Source organism: Meles meles, chromosome 11, assembly GCF_922984935.1.
Source record: "Meles meles chromosome 11, mMelMel3.1 paternal haplotype, whole genome shotgun sequence".
Classification (NCBI taxonomy): domain Eukaryota; kingdom Metazoa; phylum Chordata; class Mammalia; order Carnivora; family Mustelidae; genus Meles; species Meles meles.
In genome coordinates this window covers 87223170-87240960 of record NC_060076.1, presented here as the reverse complement: position 1 = coordinate 87240960, position 17791 = coordinate 87223170, and the positions used below count along the sequence as shown (strand labels likewise).

The following is a 17791-nucleotide window of genomic DNA, read 5'->3' as shown; positions in this document are numbered from 1 at the left end:
GCCTCAGTAATGACACCTGCTGTCTCCCCGCAGAGAGGCTTCTCCCTCCCCCTGGAGAGTGTACTTTCGAGCAAGACGAATGTGCGTTTACTCAGGAGAGAAGAAACCGGAGCGGCTGGCACAGGCGGAGGGGAGAGACGCCCACCTCCTACACGGGGCCCAAGGGAGATCACACTACTGGGGTAGGTGAGTTACGCCACGTGGTGCTGTTTGCCAGGGAAGCCCGACCTAGCATTCTAGAGGTCATTTCCTGCATGTTGAGAGGTGCCGATGTGTGTCCCGTGTCTAGGAGGAACGACACATGCGATTCTGCACACCTGGGAGAGATCATGAGATGTGTGCAGGGACGATCGTTCTCTCTGTGTTCTCACTGCTTGCGTGTCCTGAGCAAAGATGAGAGAGGCACACAGAAATAATTTAATCAGAAGTGGGTTTAAAAATAAAAGACAGAGGGACAGTGCGAAGGGAAAAAAATGTCGTGATCTAAGCTGGAGCCAGGACTGAGGCCTCGTATGGAAACATGTGCTGGCGGACCAGGGAGAAAACACGAGCAGGCGAGCGTGACTCTACATTTTCCAGCTGCCGCAACAAAGATGAAAAACCGGATTCACCGTATCCGTAGGATGAAGAGGTAAAGCACACCGCCCAAGGGTGTAAGAAGTAAGAGGGTGCATTTTCTGTCGAAAATACATTAAGTACGATGTACTAGACTAAACGTTGATTATCACCACGTGCAGCCGTTGTAAACAATGTCAGGGATCAGATCCTCCATGCAGAACAGAACTTTCTCACCGACACTCTTCATTTCGCTTGGCGTTACCCATTGGATGCAAGCACACTGTTTGGTCCAGGGAAGCAGAACTTGCCCTGATAGGAAGCCTGAAGAGATCTGTCCTAACAGAGAGGCCGTTATGATGGTAAACACAGCGGTGAGGGCATCCGGGTGGCTCAGTCAGCTGAGTGCTGGATTCTGGATTTCAGTTCAGGTCCCGATCTCAGGTCCCACGTTGGGCTCCACGCTCGGCAGGGAGTCTGCTTCTCTCTGTCTCTCCCTCTGTGCCCCCCACTCCCACTCACGTGCTGTCTCTCTCTAAAATAAATACATAAATCTTTAAAAAATACATACATACATACATGCAAAGGTGAGTTATTTACTGCTATTCCCTATGGCCTACCTCAAGATAAGCCTGTGGAGTAACTCCAGACAGCAACCTGCCGTGTAACCTGTTCGGGACTTGGCTAAACTTGGGGTGGGGTGCACTCAGGAACAGCTTTATTCTCTCTTTGGATGCTTTCTTCAAGTGGATCCTAAAACATCTTCCCTTCCCCATGCCTTGGCAGACCCCATAGCTTCGCAGTCCCGTTGAGGTATGAGAGCAGTTACGGATTTATGTGTGTTACCAAATCCAGTCCAAATCCAAATCTTTCATTTTACATTCGATTGAATCACCTCTCTTTCCCTCAGTTTGGGCCCAACTCGTGGTTTGGGGATGATAAAAGGGGAGAAAGTCCTTTCGTTTTCTTTGTTTTACTTCCTCCTCTGCCCCTCGCTTCGTGATCTTTAATCAGGGTAAGTGGGAGAGAGAGTGAAAGAAAATAACTTTTAAAATAGTTGGTGCCGTTTCAGATTCTGTCTTGGCTGTTGAATGTCCTCTGTCGTAACAGATACTGGCTCTTTGGGGAAACACTGCGTCTTACAACTTCCTATGACCACCTGTTCTTTCCCTAGTGCGTGCTCTACAAGGTACAACCCACATAGATTCTCTGCTGGGGTTCCACCTGGCGGTTTTGGCTCAGGTCCCTTCAAGAGCTCTTGGTTCCAGCCACCTTCCCAGTGAGTGTCCATTTGGCCTCGTGTGCTAATGCACTCTTACCTAAGAAGAGGTTGTGCAGGCTGGTCCTACCCCTGACCTTCCATTCTGTCTTACTGCTTTAGCTGGCTGATGCTGGGACAGTGTTCCTTCCATAAGACAGGATGTTGAAGAGATTCCGCATTGGTCTAATAGAACAGATAGGCACTTCCAGCACGGAGTAGAAGATTCTAAGGGGGCTGTAAGAGTCTGTGAGGCTGTCTCTGGAAGACCAGGGCCTTAAAAAGATCATCCAGAGACCTGTGTGTTAGTACCGTTTTGGTTGGGAACAGTTTATTGCCCTTTTTCGCAGGCAAAATCCATTTAGGGCTAGCTTTAGGAACAACTTGACGCACAAGACGGAACTGTGCGATCAGGAGCCAGTTCCTCTCCTTGTCCGACCCTCTGCTCTGTCTGGTTTTCTTGGTTGTCTCCAGTCTTAGGCAGGCTCTCATCTCATGGTAGCAGGACCGCTGTAGCAGCTGCAGGCTTTTCAACATTAAATCGAGTGGAAAGAGATAACTCAAATAAAAACACAAAACTGAGTCTCAGTGGCTCTGACCAACAATGTCTTAAGGGCAAGGTACTGCCAACCTTGTTTTTGAATCCCCATAGGCCTTAATCTTGTACCTTGTATACTACAGATGCTAAAAAATGCCTTTAGAATGAATAAATGAATATAAGCCCTCCCTAACACATATGAATAACTAGCCGTGGGACACCTGGGTGGCTCAGTCTGTTAAGCCACTGCCTTCGGCTCAGGTCATGATCCCAGGGTCCTGGGATCGAGTCCCGCATCAGGCTCCTTGCTCAGCGGGGAGCCTGCTTCTCTCTCTGCCTCTGCCAGCCACTCTGCCTGCTTGTGCACTCTCTCTCTCTTTCTGACAAATAAATAAATAAATAAATTAATTAATTAATTAAAAAAATCTTTTAAAAAAATAACTAGCCATTTATTTAACAAAACCCCTAGAAGACGGGGTAGTGGGAAGGTATCTTTTTATTACAAGAGTAGAGAAAGGTCAAGAACGAATCAGCCTCAATTGGAGCCCACTATAGTCATGATGTTGTATCTGTGTGCTTTTATCTTGGATGGGAGCAGGGTTGATAGTTTTCTTCCTTTTCCCAGAGACACCAAGAAGGCTAGTGGTAGCAGAAATGAGAAGAGATACTCTCAAAGAGAGCTATGCTGTGGTATTGCCACAGGGGAATGTTCAGGGCAACAGGCCGTGGAATGTCTTGGACATGGACGAGAAGGCAAAGCAAAAATAGTAAGCAGTGGAGGGAAGGGGTCTTTGCAAAGGGCAAGGAGGGTCACCACACTCCAGAAGGTACAACAGACCAGTGAACTTTGGACTCATACCCCCCACTCATTGGCTATGAAACCGTGAGAAAGTTATGTCAAATCTCTCAGTTTCCTTTGTGTCATCTTGAACATGAGAATAATTTTAGCTCCGTGCCTCCCTACTGCTTTATAGGCTGGTTGAGAGGTTTGGGACTAGATTGCTGCTAGGGTCCACATCTTAGTTTCACCTTTGAATTTCTCTAAATCTCATTTCCTTAGCTGTACGTGGAATAATGAGTACCTACCTCACCGATTGTGGTGATATTTATGTGTGTATCATTCATGTTTGAGACAGTATCCAACACATACTTAGGATGTGACCTGGTGTAGAATAAGTGCTCAATTAATGCTCAATTATTCACTCGTTCCTTCACTCAGCAAGTATTCATTGAGGGTCTACTATGTGCCAAGTCCAGTTTAAGTGCTTGGGAAACACGGATGAACAGAACAAAGCAATCATTTGCCGTCACGGAGCTTCTATTCTTGTGTGGTGTGTGGTGTGCGTGTGTGTGTTAAAAGGACTTTCTTAAGAAGGCTTTGCAGTCAAAAAATAAAACTCCTGATACAATTTTCTGAAACTTTAAGTCAACTCAGCAAATATGTAATCAGCAATTTAGCTGTATAAGATTAAAGGTCTGTTACTTTATTTAAAATAAATCTTAGTTCTTAAAATTTATTCCATAAAGTACATATTTCCCTGTAAATTCCCTACATATACACAAGAGGTAAAAAGTAAAAGTCTTTTTTTTAAAAAAGCACAATTTAAAAAAATTTAAAAACTGACAACAGAAACCACAGCAGAGGGATTAATAATTAAAGACAAAAAGTTAGAAATTTTTGGTCAGGCCCCTCTTTGCCCCCACCCCACCCCTTCCAGCCTGCCCCCCGCCAACGTCCGAAAAAGTAACTGGTTAGCCCCTAGAGGGAGTAAAAATGTCGCCATTCTATTCTAGTCTAGTAGGTGGGGACAGACAACAAAGACTACACTTAACTATAAATTGTATAGTATGTTAAAAAGTAAAAACAGCTATAGAAAAGAAAAAGTAGGGCAGGGAGTTTGGAAATTGGGAGGACGATATGAGTGAAGTTAGCTTATCTAAATAGGAGAGTCACAGCTGAGCTCTTTGAGAAGGTAACCTGGAAAGAGCTGGGGTGCCATCCTAGTGTGTATCTGGGGGGGAGTGTTCCAGTGGGAAGCCCCTTAAGTGGAAGCAGGCCCAGTGCGTCCCACAAATAGCAATGAGGTCAGACAAACAATGGTAGGCCAGGACTTGGCCTTCTCATTCGTTAGAAAGACCTCAGGTTTTACTTTCCCTGAAATGGGAAGACGCTGGAGAATGTTGAGCATAGTAAGGAAGTGACCTGGGCTGGTTTTGAGGGGATCGCCGTGGCTGCTCTGCTGAGAAAAGACTAGAAGTGGAAACGGGGCAAGGGTGAGGTCGGAGAGCCCAGTGAGGATCTGGCGAGGCGTCCAGGGGCCCGACAACGATGATGACGAATTTACAGTGAGAGTGGATGTACCAATGACAGCAGATCGGTCCAGGAGGTCAGAAAGGGTGAAATTCTGGAATGTTTTGAAAGTGGAGTCAGCAGAATCTCCTGATAGATGAAGTGTGAGTAAAGAGCAAGAGAGGAATCAAGGATGAGTTCAGTGACTGTTGACCTGAGCAACTGGAATGTAAGCTGTTGACAACTAAATAGAGGAGACGGGATGGAGAGGTTTGTTGGGAAGATCGGGAGCTCAGTCGTAAATATGTCAGATTTGAGGTTCTTGATGGATATTCAAGGGGAGGTGTCGAGTGGGCAGTCTTGAGGCCAGGAAAGAGGGCTGAGCTAGAAGTTTTTGGCATATGGATGGGATTTAAAACCATGTGACAGGGTGAGATCTCCAGGGGAACCTTGGTAGACCCAAAAGTGGACCAAGGGATAAGCCTTGGAGACTCCAAAGTTCAGAAGACAGAAGAGGAAGAACCACCAGAGGAGACTTGAGAAAGTGGCCAGTAACTCTGATGACATTGTACGGAAGTCGCTCCCACAGTGTTTGTGGGAAGTAGAGACTCCACAAGGATGTCCCTGCCCTCCCTTCCTAGTCTCCATGACTCCTCCTCCCTTGGCTCTCTTCCCTGGTGGCCGCGGCGGTGACTGCCCCCTCGTCGCTCTCATGTCAGCCGGGTGGTACTTACCTAATCCTTCCCTGTGTATGTCACTTTCATCTTCCCCCGGGATTACAGATAACCTGAGGGGCAGGTATTTGGACTCAGCATGGCCTTGCTAATGCTGCCTTACCAAAATACCCCAAATACCCCTGGGCAGCTTCATTAAACAACAGAAATTTATTGTCTCATGTTTACGGAGGCTCGAAGTCCAAGCTCACGGTGTTGAGAAGGTTAGTTTCATTCTGAGGCTTCACCGATGGGCTTGCAGATGCCCTCCTTCTGGCTGTGTCCTCACATGGTTGCCTATTGGCCCGTGTTGTCCATGTCCTGAACGCTCATCCTTGGATTAGGACCCACACGAACTACGCCATTTCAACTTCTTTACCTCTTGAAAAGCCCAATCTGCAGACACAGCCACAGCCACAATCCGAAGTACTGGAGTTAGGGCTTCAGTGTGTGAAATTTACGAGGGCGCCATTCAACACATAACAGGATCCCTCCCCGGGTTAGCTCAGCATGCTGGGTACTGAAGGAGCAGACACAAAATGGCCTTTGTCCTGCCCCTGACATCCTTCTGCTGAGATAACCTGAGTCTGTTCAATGTGTACCCCCTCCCCCCTGCGCAAAATCCGTGACAACCCAGCAGAAGCACGTTCAGTGGACACTCAGCGACTCCTGAGTTTGCGCCTTTATTGGCCTTTGGCCCAGTTTTAGGGGCATGCATTAGTTAAATGGTGTGGCTTTGTTCCAAGAAAAATGATATGATGGTGTTTGCTTTGTCTCTGAAAACGTTGAAGGATGTTTCAGCTGGCTGGATGTTCTGCAAAGATTACAACGCAAAAACATCTTGGCGTGCCCAGTATTCACTCCCAGCAAATGCTTTTTATGTTCAATGAAATTCTCTGGTGCACAATCAAGAGAATTCTGATTTTTTTTTTTCTTTCCCAGCACATTGCTGCTAGGGTCTGCCTTCTTCTTCAGTCTTTATTTCACCTGTTTCGATGCAAATTTTTAAAAGGTTCTCAAAGCACCTTTCAGTTTTCTAACTAAAGAAAAATCTTCTACAGGTTCGATTTTATTAGGCCAATCTACAGTAATGCAGATGAGGCAGCAAAGTTTGCTGAGCGCACCTACACATAGAGAATCGGATTGAAGGTGTTTTGGTTTTGTTCTTAAAATTACTTTAGCAGTTGCTTTCCTAGAGAAAGAATGTTAGCTAATGATCATTTATGGAACATTTACCATGTGTGGGCCCTATGCTGGGAACTTTATATCTTGTCTCAGTCAGTTTGAGCAGGTTTAACAAAAGTGCCACAGACCGGATGGCTTCAACAACAAACATTTCTTTCTCTCACTTCTGGAGGCTGGGAAGTCCAAGATCAAGGCACCAACAGATTTGGTGTCTGGTGAGAGCCTGCTTCCTGGTTCATAGATGGCCATCTTGTCACTCTGTCCCCATATGGCCAAAGGGGCAAGGGCTCTCTCTGGGCTCTCTTTTAAAAGGATACTAATCCCACTGAAGAGAGTTCACCCCTCATGACCTAATCAGCTCCCAAGGGCCCCCAACCTCCTAATATCATCACACTAGGGGATAGGATTTCAACATATAAATTTGGGGGGGGTACAAACATTTGGTCCATAAACACATCCTTATCACAAAGTAAGTGGAAGTAAAGTGAATGGATGGCCTATTTTTCACATGAGAAAACCAAAGATCAGAGAAGTTAAGTGCTTTTTCCAGGGCCACACAGTAGTAACACATAGAATAGGGACAGAATCTCAGGACCCCAGTCCCTAATGCCCATATTCTGTCCACACTGTCTCACCGGAATTTCCCTGCCTACGTGACACTAAGAGACCACAGACGCCTGGAACAGCTATGACAGTTTATACATGAAATGCACAATTCTTCACATAGCAGCATGATCTCACCCCAACACCTTTCAGCCAAACAGGGGTATTTTCTGTTGGAAAGGATATATTCAAACTGATGGTATTTTTAGACCTCTATAGAAAAGCATCTAGCAGAAAGTAAATTCTTCTCTGAGCTATTTCTGATGTCAGCGAACCCATGTTGTCCGTTGAACTCGAGCACTGTAGCCTGCATACCTGTTGCGTCTCCTCAGTCCTGAAAGGACTTTCTCTGGAGTCCAGTGGCTGGAACCCATATGTAGGTGGATATATTGGCTCTCAGATCGCAATGGGTGACAAGCATTACCCATTCAAACACTGAACCAAATAAAGTTCCCTTTAACACATTTATTTGTTCCAGCCGCCAGTGTCAGAAGCTACATGTGTCTAAGATGAAACATCTTAGAACTGGGAGCAGTCCTAAATCCAGACACCTTGATTTCCTCCCCATTTTCTGAGCTTCTGCGTGCCTTGTGCACCGAATAATTGCCCCCAAATTATAAGTAAAGTAATAAGAGTTAACTTCTAGAGATATGGATCCACGTAGAGAGAAGCAGCCAGCTCTCCTTGGGAGCGTCTTGGAGGTTGGCTGAGAGCTCACCACGAAGAATGGCTGGCAGGATGAGGTAGCATTTCAGAATGAGGGACTGGCACGTGCAGAGTGTGGAACTGCTAAGTATCATGGCAGCTTCGGGGAACTGTAAATGATTCTGCTGGGCTGGTCTACAGCATACTGTCAGCCAGGGTTCCCAAGACAGTGAAGTCCAAGGTACAGGTTTGTATTTTTGGAGGTGTGGTCCCAAGGAGCAGAAGGGTGGAGTGAAGGTAGCAGAGCCAGGATGGAGGGAGAGCTGCCCCAAGGATGCATCGTTAACTTGGCCACGGCTGTGTCCAACTGGCTGCTTGATCCTATGGGAACCTCTGAGAAGCCATGGAGGTTGCCAAGAATATTTTGGAGCTTTGCAAAGCCCCTCCCTGCCTCCAACCCCGCCCCCCCACCCCCGCCGTGGATATCCCATGATCTAGTCTTTTTCTTTAAAAATGTTTGGTCAGTCTTTTGTTAGTTTCAGTTGTTAACACTACCTCAGGCAGCTGAAATGTTAAACGCTTGTTTAACTGATTGCCTTTGACAAATGCCCTGGAGGGAAGGCTGGTCTACCTTAGCCAAATTAAATTAAGAGAAGCCCTGCGAATGGAACTTTCTGGTGCTTTGCCAAATAAGTCAAGTAATGATATTTTCTGGGGACGGGTTTTGGGTAGCTCCAAACCAGTTGTGCCCCTTGCAGAATTGCTGTAGGCTACTGCTTTTTCCAGATACCTTGTTTGTAAAGCTCCTGGTTTTCAAGTCTAAGAGTAGGAGAGATGAAGATGGGATTAGTGCACATATAACGCTCACCTTTCTTTGAAGGATTGTCATTTTTCTTGAATCGACACTCTTAGATTGTTGTATCCCTTTAGTTAATTTCCAGAGTTTGGAACAAGTTGATTTGACAGGTTGGTTTGGTTTTGTTTGTTTGTTTGTTTGTTTGTTTTTTGCCAGTGTTCCCTTTGCTTTGATAGAGAAACACATTTTCAGAGGACGTTACTCTGACATTCTCAAAGCTCCACATCCCTCCCCTGCCCAACTTCTTTCTCTTTAACAGATTCAAATTCTTTGATGAAATTCATCTCATCATCTAGTTCTTGGCCATAATACTTAATGCTCGTATTGTTAAATTATCATGAAGAGTTATTTTGCACTCCTAACAAGTCTAATAGCTCCATAGCTGGGTCACCTCTGGTTCTGCTTCTATTGTCTCCCCACCCCCCATACACACACACTTTGGCCAGTTTCTTGAAATATCTGGCATTTTATTGAATACTGGATGTTGGGAATGAACAATTATGGAGTCCTTGGTGGTGACGTTTTTCTCCCCAGAGAAAATTCAATCTATTCTCAGTAGCCAGCTTGAGTAGAACAGGTCACCTCGGTCCAATCAGAACTGGGCTAACTTGAGAGGGTGTTGCTTTGCTGGGTCAATGTCTTGTTCTCCCCTACGCCTGGGGAATGCTCTGAGAGCATACACGACGGTTCTTTTGGGAACCCTCCTCTTTAATGTGTTGTCCTTAGATTGTAATTTTTATCTCTTTAGGTGGTGAGATTACTGAAAACTCTGTTTTATGTTTGGCTTCCTGGCCCTTGCCCTCTGCAGCTTAAGCATTTGGCCCAAGACTCAAGGGAAGATTGCCAGGTGATGGGCTCACTTTTCTGTGCCTCTCTTTTCTCACGAAACTTGGTTCTAAAGCCCTGACTGCCTTGGCAGCCCAGAACTCCAGTTATTACCTTCCCAACCCAACGAGTGCTGTTGAGTTCTCTGCCTCCATTAGCTGCTCTCTGCGAAGCTTCTAAACTGAAGGGGCGGATGCCCCATGGAGAAAGGGAGAATGTTGAATTCTCTTTATTGACCTCCTTTTCCTAGGATCTGGGCCCCCTTAAACCTTTGCTACTTGGGAAGTCCTCTGCTAGCTCCTAAACAGGTGTTTTCCAAAATACAGAGATGTCATCCATTGGTTTTCCAATTCTTCTCAGCAGGAGTGTAGGTCTGCGACAAATTACACCACGTAGCCAGAAGGGGATGTCTCTGGTATTTTGTTTTTTTGGCATCATTTAAGAGAACATGATTATTATACTCAAAATTTGAAGGTATTTGCTTTTCTGTGCCAACCAATCATAGTGACTTGAATGAGATCTTTGTGTCTCTGGCGTCTTTAAACTGTGTTCTTTAATTGATGCTTCTGCCTCTTCTACCCAAGGTCTTGCTGTATCTGAGATTATCTTGTTGTTGTAAGGTGTTCTGTTCTTTAGGAACGGGTAGTAGGAGGAGAATATTAAAATTTACATTTATACTGCCTTTGGCTATAAACTGCCTGAGAGACTGTAATTCTCTACTCTTCCCTTTATAACTCTCAACCCCGAGTAGTAAATATTGGAGACAACTAACATAGTAAGAAAGTACTCCAAATGTCTTTTATTTAGTTATCATGGAAACCACCTGTTGATCACCTCATATTTTTAAAAGGTGATTTTTATAGCAAATGTAATGTTGCTTAGATGAATATCACCAGAATTTCTCTCCAGCAGAGAAAGAATAAGAAATAAGAGTAAGAAAACTTTGACTCAACAAATCATTAACAGTTCATAGACTTATAGGATGCAGAGGTAGATAGGATCCTATAGATCATCTAAGGCAACCTGGTCATTTTAAATATTAAAACACTGGCACTCACTCAAGGGAGTTTTAATTATTACCTGCTGGGATCCTAGGATGGCAATAGCAAATGTGTCTATGATTTAGATACACAACAACTTTAGATTCCATTATAATGGAATAATATAAAAAAAAAAAATCTCCTACTGCCTGCTTTGTTGATCTATTGCTATTTTTGCATTTAGGTCCTAACAATATTTTCTTTACATCTTTTTACATTACAGGCGATAAAATAATGGCAGTATGCAGAATGGCAGAACTCCCTAACTGGTACATGAGTAAAATCATAGGTTCGATCTCTGGGCCAGCAACACAGTATCTTTATCCTTAATGACTGGAGGGTGTTGGTTTGGTGTTGGTGACAACAGAATCCTTTTTGAATGCCGTGCATTCTGGGACTTTCAGAGGATATGCCTGGTGTGCAGAATGCATTCTACCTTTTTGCTTTCCATCCTTAAAGCCTATCCATTTACACTTGGAAGAATGCACACAAGAAGAAAGTAGGAAGAGGAAAGGTATACAAAGCTGTTTATAGACAATGCATTAGACAGGCAGTAAATATAGGCCCATCAAATAAAAAGAGAAGCTCACAAAAGCCACATGTCCATATGGACATGCCGGTTCACTGTGTGTTTACTAGACTCAGTGCACCGTCGTACACAGCAATTTCAAGGGAGCTGTCGTTCCTGATTCACTATCTGGCAATGCAATAAATCTTTCCAAAATCTAGTGGTGTCGTCTAGTAGAAAGACCAATGAAAGTGAGCCAACTCTGCCACTTGCTGCCTGCCTAGCCGGGGGCGTGGTCATCTAAGTTCTCTGAACCTCAGTTTCCCCAGATGTAAAATGAAGTTAACAGCAGATGTCCTGCTAATCTCTTAGGGTTGCTATGAGGACCACAACTAAGATTAGAGTTGTGAGAAGCTTTGACAGTGTATCGGCTCCGTTCAACTGAATCGTACCGTTATTTTTACAATTTTTAAAAATTTTTATTTATTTGAAAGAGTGTGTGTGTGCACACACCAGCAGCAGGGAGGGGCAGAGGGAGAGGGAGAGGGACAAGCAGACTCCCCCTGAGCAGGGAGCCCAATGCGGGCCTCGATCCCAGGACCCTGGCATCATGACCTGAGCTAAAGTTAGACGTTTAACTAAGCCACCCAGGTACCCCTGTTATTTTTATGATTAGTGAAACTCTTATAAAATGTGATGCTCATCTCAGGGATGATTTCTTGGGTTCATTGTTCTGCATCATTGTGTGTGCTTTTATAAATAGAAAATCCTGGCCTATGACTATGGCCTATGACTTAGTAGTAACCAGAACACTTGGCAGACCTTAAAGCAATGTTTTCCAAACTGCCACTGGGTAATGTAAGTGGTATGTGGATGAATAATTTTTAATTTGATACTCATATCCATGTATAGGAAAAATACCTAACCAGTCCATCAAACCCATTATTTCCCAGATATATAGCTTATTTTCCTGTTTTCATGCTAATGTGAAGTTTTCTATTCGAATAAATGAATTTATATAATAAAAATGGAAACTATTTGCTGAAGAATATTAAGTGGATAATACTGCAGGTATATAGACAGACAAAATCACATCATGAAGTTGGTATTTGTTGTATGACTTAAGTTTGGGAACTATTTCCAAAGATTAAGTCAGTCATGTAGCTCCTAGGAAAATAACAACCCAAAACTCTCGCCGTATGATTTGGCTCCTCCATTAATGAAATAATACAGACATTTGTGACAGATGACTCTGGGCCCGCCTGGAGAAGGGAGGGTCTCCGCAGGATTTGTCTTTTCTGATGCAGATGCTTCTTATTTACAAGACAGGAAAGGCAGGGTTTTATTGGCTATTGGAATTTTATTAACATTTATGTGCCACCGTGCTCTCAGAATCCTCCCAAACACTAGTTTTAGTTGCCCTGGAGTTTACAGGGATTTTGTGGCCCAGAGATGGTGGGATAAAAACATAGGTAACTATCCAGTTAGGTGAGAAAATACCTTCAACTGTAACATTTCCTGGCTCATGGGAGTCTATCAGCCAATAGATGAAAAGCCCTCCAGGCCCTCCTGCCTGCAGCTGCTTTCTAGAAAAGCAGCTACTCTTCATTTTCTTAATGATTTCCAGAGAGGGACAGCATCCTTTGCTTTTGTGATATTGTTCAATGTTCCAGTAAGTCTTCCAGATTTCTGGTCATTAAGGGCAAAGTCTTTATTTCTAAGAACACTCCCTCTTGTGTGATAGAAATATCAAGGAAGCACTAAAATACAAATAATGACATGTATTTATAAAATTATGCTGTCTGACAAAAGAAAATCACAATTATATACTTAATGTGTTCGTTATACAGCTGAAATTTATTAGCAGTTGAATTCTGGTCCTTGTTTTTTTTTTAAGATTTTATTTATTAGAGAGAGAGAGGGAGAGGGAGAGAGCCCACAAGCAGGGGGAGGGGCAGAGGGAGAGGGAGAAGCAGACTCCCCACTGAGCAGGGAACCCAACGTGGAACTTAATCTCGGGACCCTGGGATCATGACCTGAACCTCAGGCAGATGCTTAATCAACTGAGCCACCGACTGAGATACCTAGGCACCCCTATGGTCCTTTTCTTTTAAAAATTGTAGTAGTTGATAGCAAGACAAGCAAGAAGGCTACCCAGCTAGTCTGTAACCATCTGAGAAGTTAGCTCCAGATTATCAAAATCTCCAGTGTCCTCCAATCCTTCTATGATCTATCTTATCACACTAGTTCCTGATATTGCCAGATCCTACTTATATAGAGAAGGCTTGGATGGCAAGCTGTTGTTAGAAATTGATGATATATACATAACGCAACATTTACCATCTTAATAATTAGCGAGTGTGCATTTCAGTGGCTGTAAAGTCCATTCACACTGTTGAGCGACCGTCACCACCATTCGTCTCCAGGAGTCTTTCTTTCCCTTTCCCCAGACTGAAACTCCATCCCCCTTAAACACTAACTCATTCATGACAAGCTTTAAGAATCATTTAGAAAGTATAATAAAAAGCAATTTTACGCAGACACATTTAGCTGTGGTTCTTCCCAAAGTACTGATGTCTTCCTTCTTTTCCTGATTGTTCAAACTCCTCTTCAGCTTAACTAATGGAGTTTAGCTGTTCAGTTCCTGTGGCTCATCAGGCCCCTCAAGCTCCTTCCTGGCCCTGGTGAGAGGGGGAGGCACCAAGACTGAAGGAACAGCTGCTTTACTGTTCCAAATTATGAATATGGTGTGAGTCTCAACACATCACAGTTGCTGCACAGAGAACAGATGGGACCCTGATCTCCCCGTAGACCCACTGGAACCCCGTCTTGAATGTTAAACAATGATCCACAGAGAGAAAGTGTTTCAGTTAATAATCTCTTCCACAGATTGGAATCCTTCATGTGCACGAACACGTGAGCTGGTCTGAGGTTTCAGCACTGGGGCTCCCTGGCTCCCATCCAGGGCTTTTGTTTGCTGAGACAGACAGCATTTGGAGTTATAATGTGGCAAAGCTTGTCAAGACATGGGGCTTTTCTCTGCTTTCCAAACACATGTGAGACAGACTGGCTCTCTGTGAAGCTCTGATCTTTTCTGGGGAAAGGAAATGTCACATGCAAGTCAAAAGGAAAAACATATTTGGCATCAAGAGGAATAATCGGTCTGTGCATCAGAGAGACGAATTCTGATCAGTTGACAAATATGTTAAAATTGTTTGTATGTATAGATGTTGATCTAGATTGGTTTAAATAGGTATTACCTTATGGAAGATACGTATGTCCTTAACATAGAAATGATATCAAGGACTTTTGGAGAGGCTAACATCACTCCAGAAAAATAGACCGGTGTTAGTATCCCAGAAGGACACAAGGTGTTGTACTCACATCCCCCGGATGTTACCTCTGTCTTCCCAAAGTGGAATAATCGCATAGCTCAAAAGCCTAGGAGATTTCCTTTCATACTTTAGGGTCTGAAACACAAAGATCTCTGGAACCAGAGACGTGAGATAATGATTTCAGCCTAGTACCCGAGACCCAGAGGTGTACCAGCTGAAAGCATTTCCAGAGAAATGCGTCACCCATTGGAGGCTAAATAGTTAGTGCATTGTAGAAAAGAATGAATTTCATTTAATCCTGGGGATGATTAGGGGGTTTTCTCTCTTCTGGAAAAGAATGAATTTCATTTAATCCTGGGGATGATTAGGGGTTTTTCTCTCTTCTGGGATCTCAGACTAATTCTGTCTGGGGCTCGTACTATTACCGGTAGGAGCATGCTGTCATCACTAGAGGGAAGGTGAGCCTCAGGTCATCTTTCACTCATGATGGATCCATCGCTCCCTCTCCATTCTGCAAGATGTCCTGTCTCAGAGCCCTGATGCTCTCTACTTTCCATTTTCCCCAGTGACAGCATCTTTTAGAGGAACCTGCTTTTCCTCCCTGAGAGTTTCATCTTTAGCCAAGGTCCTTTATTTAGGATTCAAGTGGGCTCCTGAGAACCCGAAAGCCAGATACAGAAATTATTTTTCTGATTTTCTTCTTACTTTTTTGGAGGAATTTTTTTTTTTTTTAGGTTAAACATGTAATATGGTAGGGTTTCAGAGTACTATACCACTAATTTATGTACAGGATGGCATGGAATACCTTTGTGCATGGTTAGGTATTAAACCGCGGTCATTTTCAAGCTTTGACCTTATTCTCCATAGAATTAAATACACCCTTCTGCAGCACCTGCATAGCACAGTCAGTGAAGCATTCAACCCTTGATTTCAGCTCAGGTTGTGGCCTCAGGGTCATGAGATCAAGCCCCATATCAGGCTCCGCACTCAGCGCAGAGTCTGCTTGGAGTTTTTCTCTACCTCTCTCTCTGCCCTTCCTCACCCCCCCTTCTGGCTGTCTCTCAAATAAATAAATTATACACACACACATACACACGCACGCTCTTCTATTAGGACGATGTGTATCTGTATTTGTTCACATCCAGCCTAGCTTGTTAGAAATTGTTAAAGAAAAGAATAATGAAAGTTCCTTTCATTGCTGAAAATATAAAAACCCCAGTTCAAAGGCCCTGTGGTGACAGCATTACCTGCTATATCCCCGGAACAGCACAGGGACCAAGGTGGCCATGCAACACAGAGTGAGTAAGAAGAAAGGCCATAGGAGAGGACAGTGATGGAAATCGGAGGTAAGAACATTGTTAGGTGATTATAGGGCCCTGAATGCCATTCTCAGGCCTTCAGCTTTTACTCTGAGGGAAATGCTACATCAATGGAAGGTTTTGAGCAGAGGAGTAGTTAAGATTTAGCTTCTGTTCGCTCTGGGTACTATGTTGAGATGAGGTTGGAGAGAACAAGGGCAGTGACAGGCAGACTAGCTAGGAGGTACTGCATAAATCCAAGTGAGAAATAACAGTGGTTCGGGCCAGGCCGTAGCAGGGACATGGTGAGAAGAGGAATGACTAGATTCTGGATACGTTTTGAAGGTGGAGCAACAGAACTTCCTGACAGCTTGGGTGTGAGCATGCGGGGAAGAAGGGTGGCTCAGGACGTGGGGTCTGGCCAGCCGGAAAGGTGCAGTGGGTTTTAGGGTGAGGCCGTTGGGGTTTAGTTTTAGACATGTTCAGCTGGAGGTGTCTATTTGACAAGTAGGGGAGATGTCCACTATTCAGTCTGAATAAGCACATCTGGGTTTCAGCAAAGGAGTTGGAAATGTAAATTGGTACTACAGTAAGATATGTAGCATTAAAAGCCGTGGAACAAGATGAGATCGCTTACGTAGTCCATGAGAATAGAGCAGTTTGAGACCAGGAGCACTTGGAGCACTCCAAGGGTCAGAGAATAAAGGGTGAACTAACAAAGGAATGACCAGTGAAGTGGCAGAAAAGCCAGGACAGTACAGCGTCCTGCAGACCAAGTTAAGCAAGTACTTGTAGGAGGCACCTGAGTAGCTCAGTTGATTAAGGTCATGATCCCAGGATCCTGGGATTGAGTCCCACATCCGGCTTCCGGCTCAGGGGGAGTCTGCTTTTCCTCTACCCCTACCACCTGCTTGTACTCTCTCTGTCTCACTCTCTCCCTCTCTCTCAAATAAATAAAATCTTAAAAAAAAAAAAAACCAGAAAGTACTTGTTAGAGGCAGAAGTGATGTATTATCATCAATGCTGTAAATGAGACAAGAATGACAAGGGATAAATATTGACTGTTGGTTTAGTAATGAGGATGTCTTTGGTGAACACTCCAGAAACACTGGCAGTATCATTTGTAATATTTTTTTTAGATTTTTTTTATTTGACAGAGAGAGAGAGATCACAAGTAGGCAGAGAGGCAGGCAGAGGGGGGCAAGCAGGCTCTCCACTGAGCAGAGAGCCTGATGTGGGGCTCGATCCCAGGACCCCGAGATCATGACCTGAGCCGAAGGCAGAGGCTTTAACCCACTGAGCCACCCAGGTGCCCCCCACATTTGTAATATTTTAAAGGAGATGCTGAGGGAGCCTGGTTGATGAAGGCCCCAGTGATTCTGATGACCCAGTTTCACAGGGAGACAACTTTACTGAGTGGAACACGGGGCGGGGGGTGGGGAGGGGAGGCTTGCATGGTGCATACAATTGGTAAGACCCACCTGAGCGGGACTATTTCTTCCACCTCTTGAATAGCCCATGGAACTTCTCAGGTCTGTGTTTGTGGAACTGGGAGAAAGAAGGAATGCCCTGAAGAAGCACAGATGTGGCTTCTGATCAATTCTGGTTGAGTATTTCAAGCCTTGCATTTGGGGAAATGACTAGAGCTAACTAATTAAACATCCAACTGTAAAGAAAGATGCCCTGGAGACCATTTCATTGGCATGCAGTATTTGGGCTCTTTCTTTTTACCCTCAATTCAGCCATTAATTTCTGCATAATAATAACAGAACACTATGTAAAGATTATGTTTTACGTCACGTATATTAAAAAATCAGTGTTGGCCAAGAAGACAACAAAAATGCATGCAAACATTTATGCATTGTTTTTCAGGTGGAATAGATATCAACTTTTATCAAATGACCCAGGGTTAAGAACTACAGATACAGAGTCCAGAGCCTTTTTTTTTTTTAAATGAGCCTTGGGTCTACAGAATTATATCACTGGTGCATTAATCTAGAAATTGATGTTCATATATTACCTTATTTCAGTGGCTGGATGGTAATTACTTAACAGTAACCAGTTATATGGGGAGATGGGGGGCCACAGCTGACCTGTAGCTATGTCTGCTTTCTACAGAGCAGTTACATCCATCAGGGCCCA

General features: G+C 44.1%; 1 protein-coding gene across 2 annotated transcripts in view; it reads left to right on the top strand.

Annotated features, from left to right (window-relative positions):
* MAMDC2 (MAM domain containing 2) overlaps positions 1–17791 on the top strand; it is a 145434-nt gene that overhangs the window by 118952 nt on the left and 8691 nt on the right. The window contains exon 11 of one of the 2 annotated variants that reach the window (XM_046023487.1): positions 34–186. In XM_046023487.1, the coding sequence (XP_045879443.1) occupies positions 34–186 (153 nt within the window). The remainder of the gene's footprint in view (positions 1–33; positions 187–17791) is intronic. The other variant, XM_046023488.1, reaches the window with a different exon arrangement.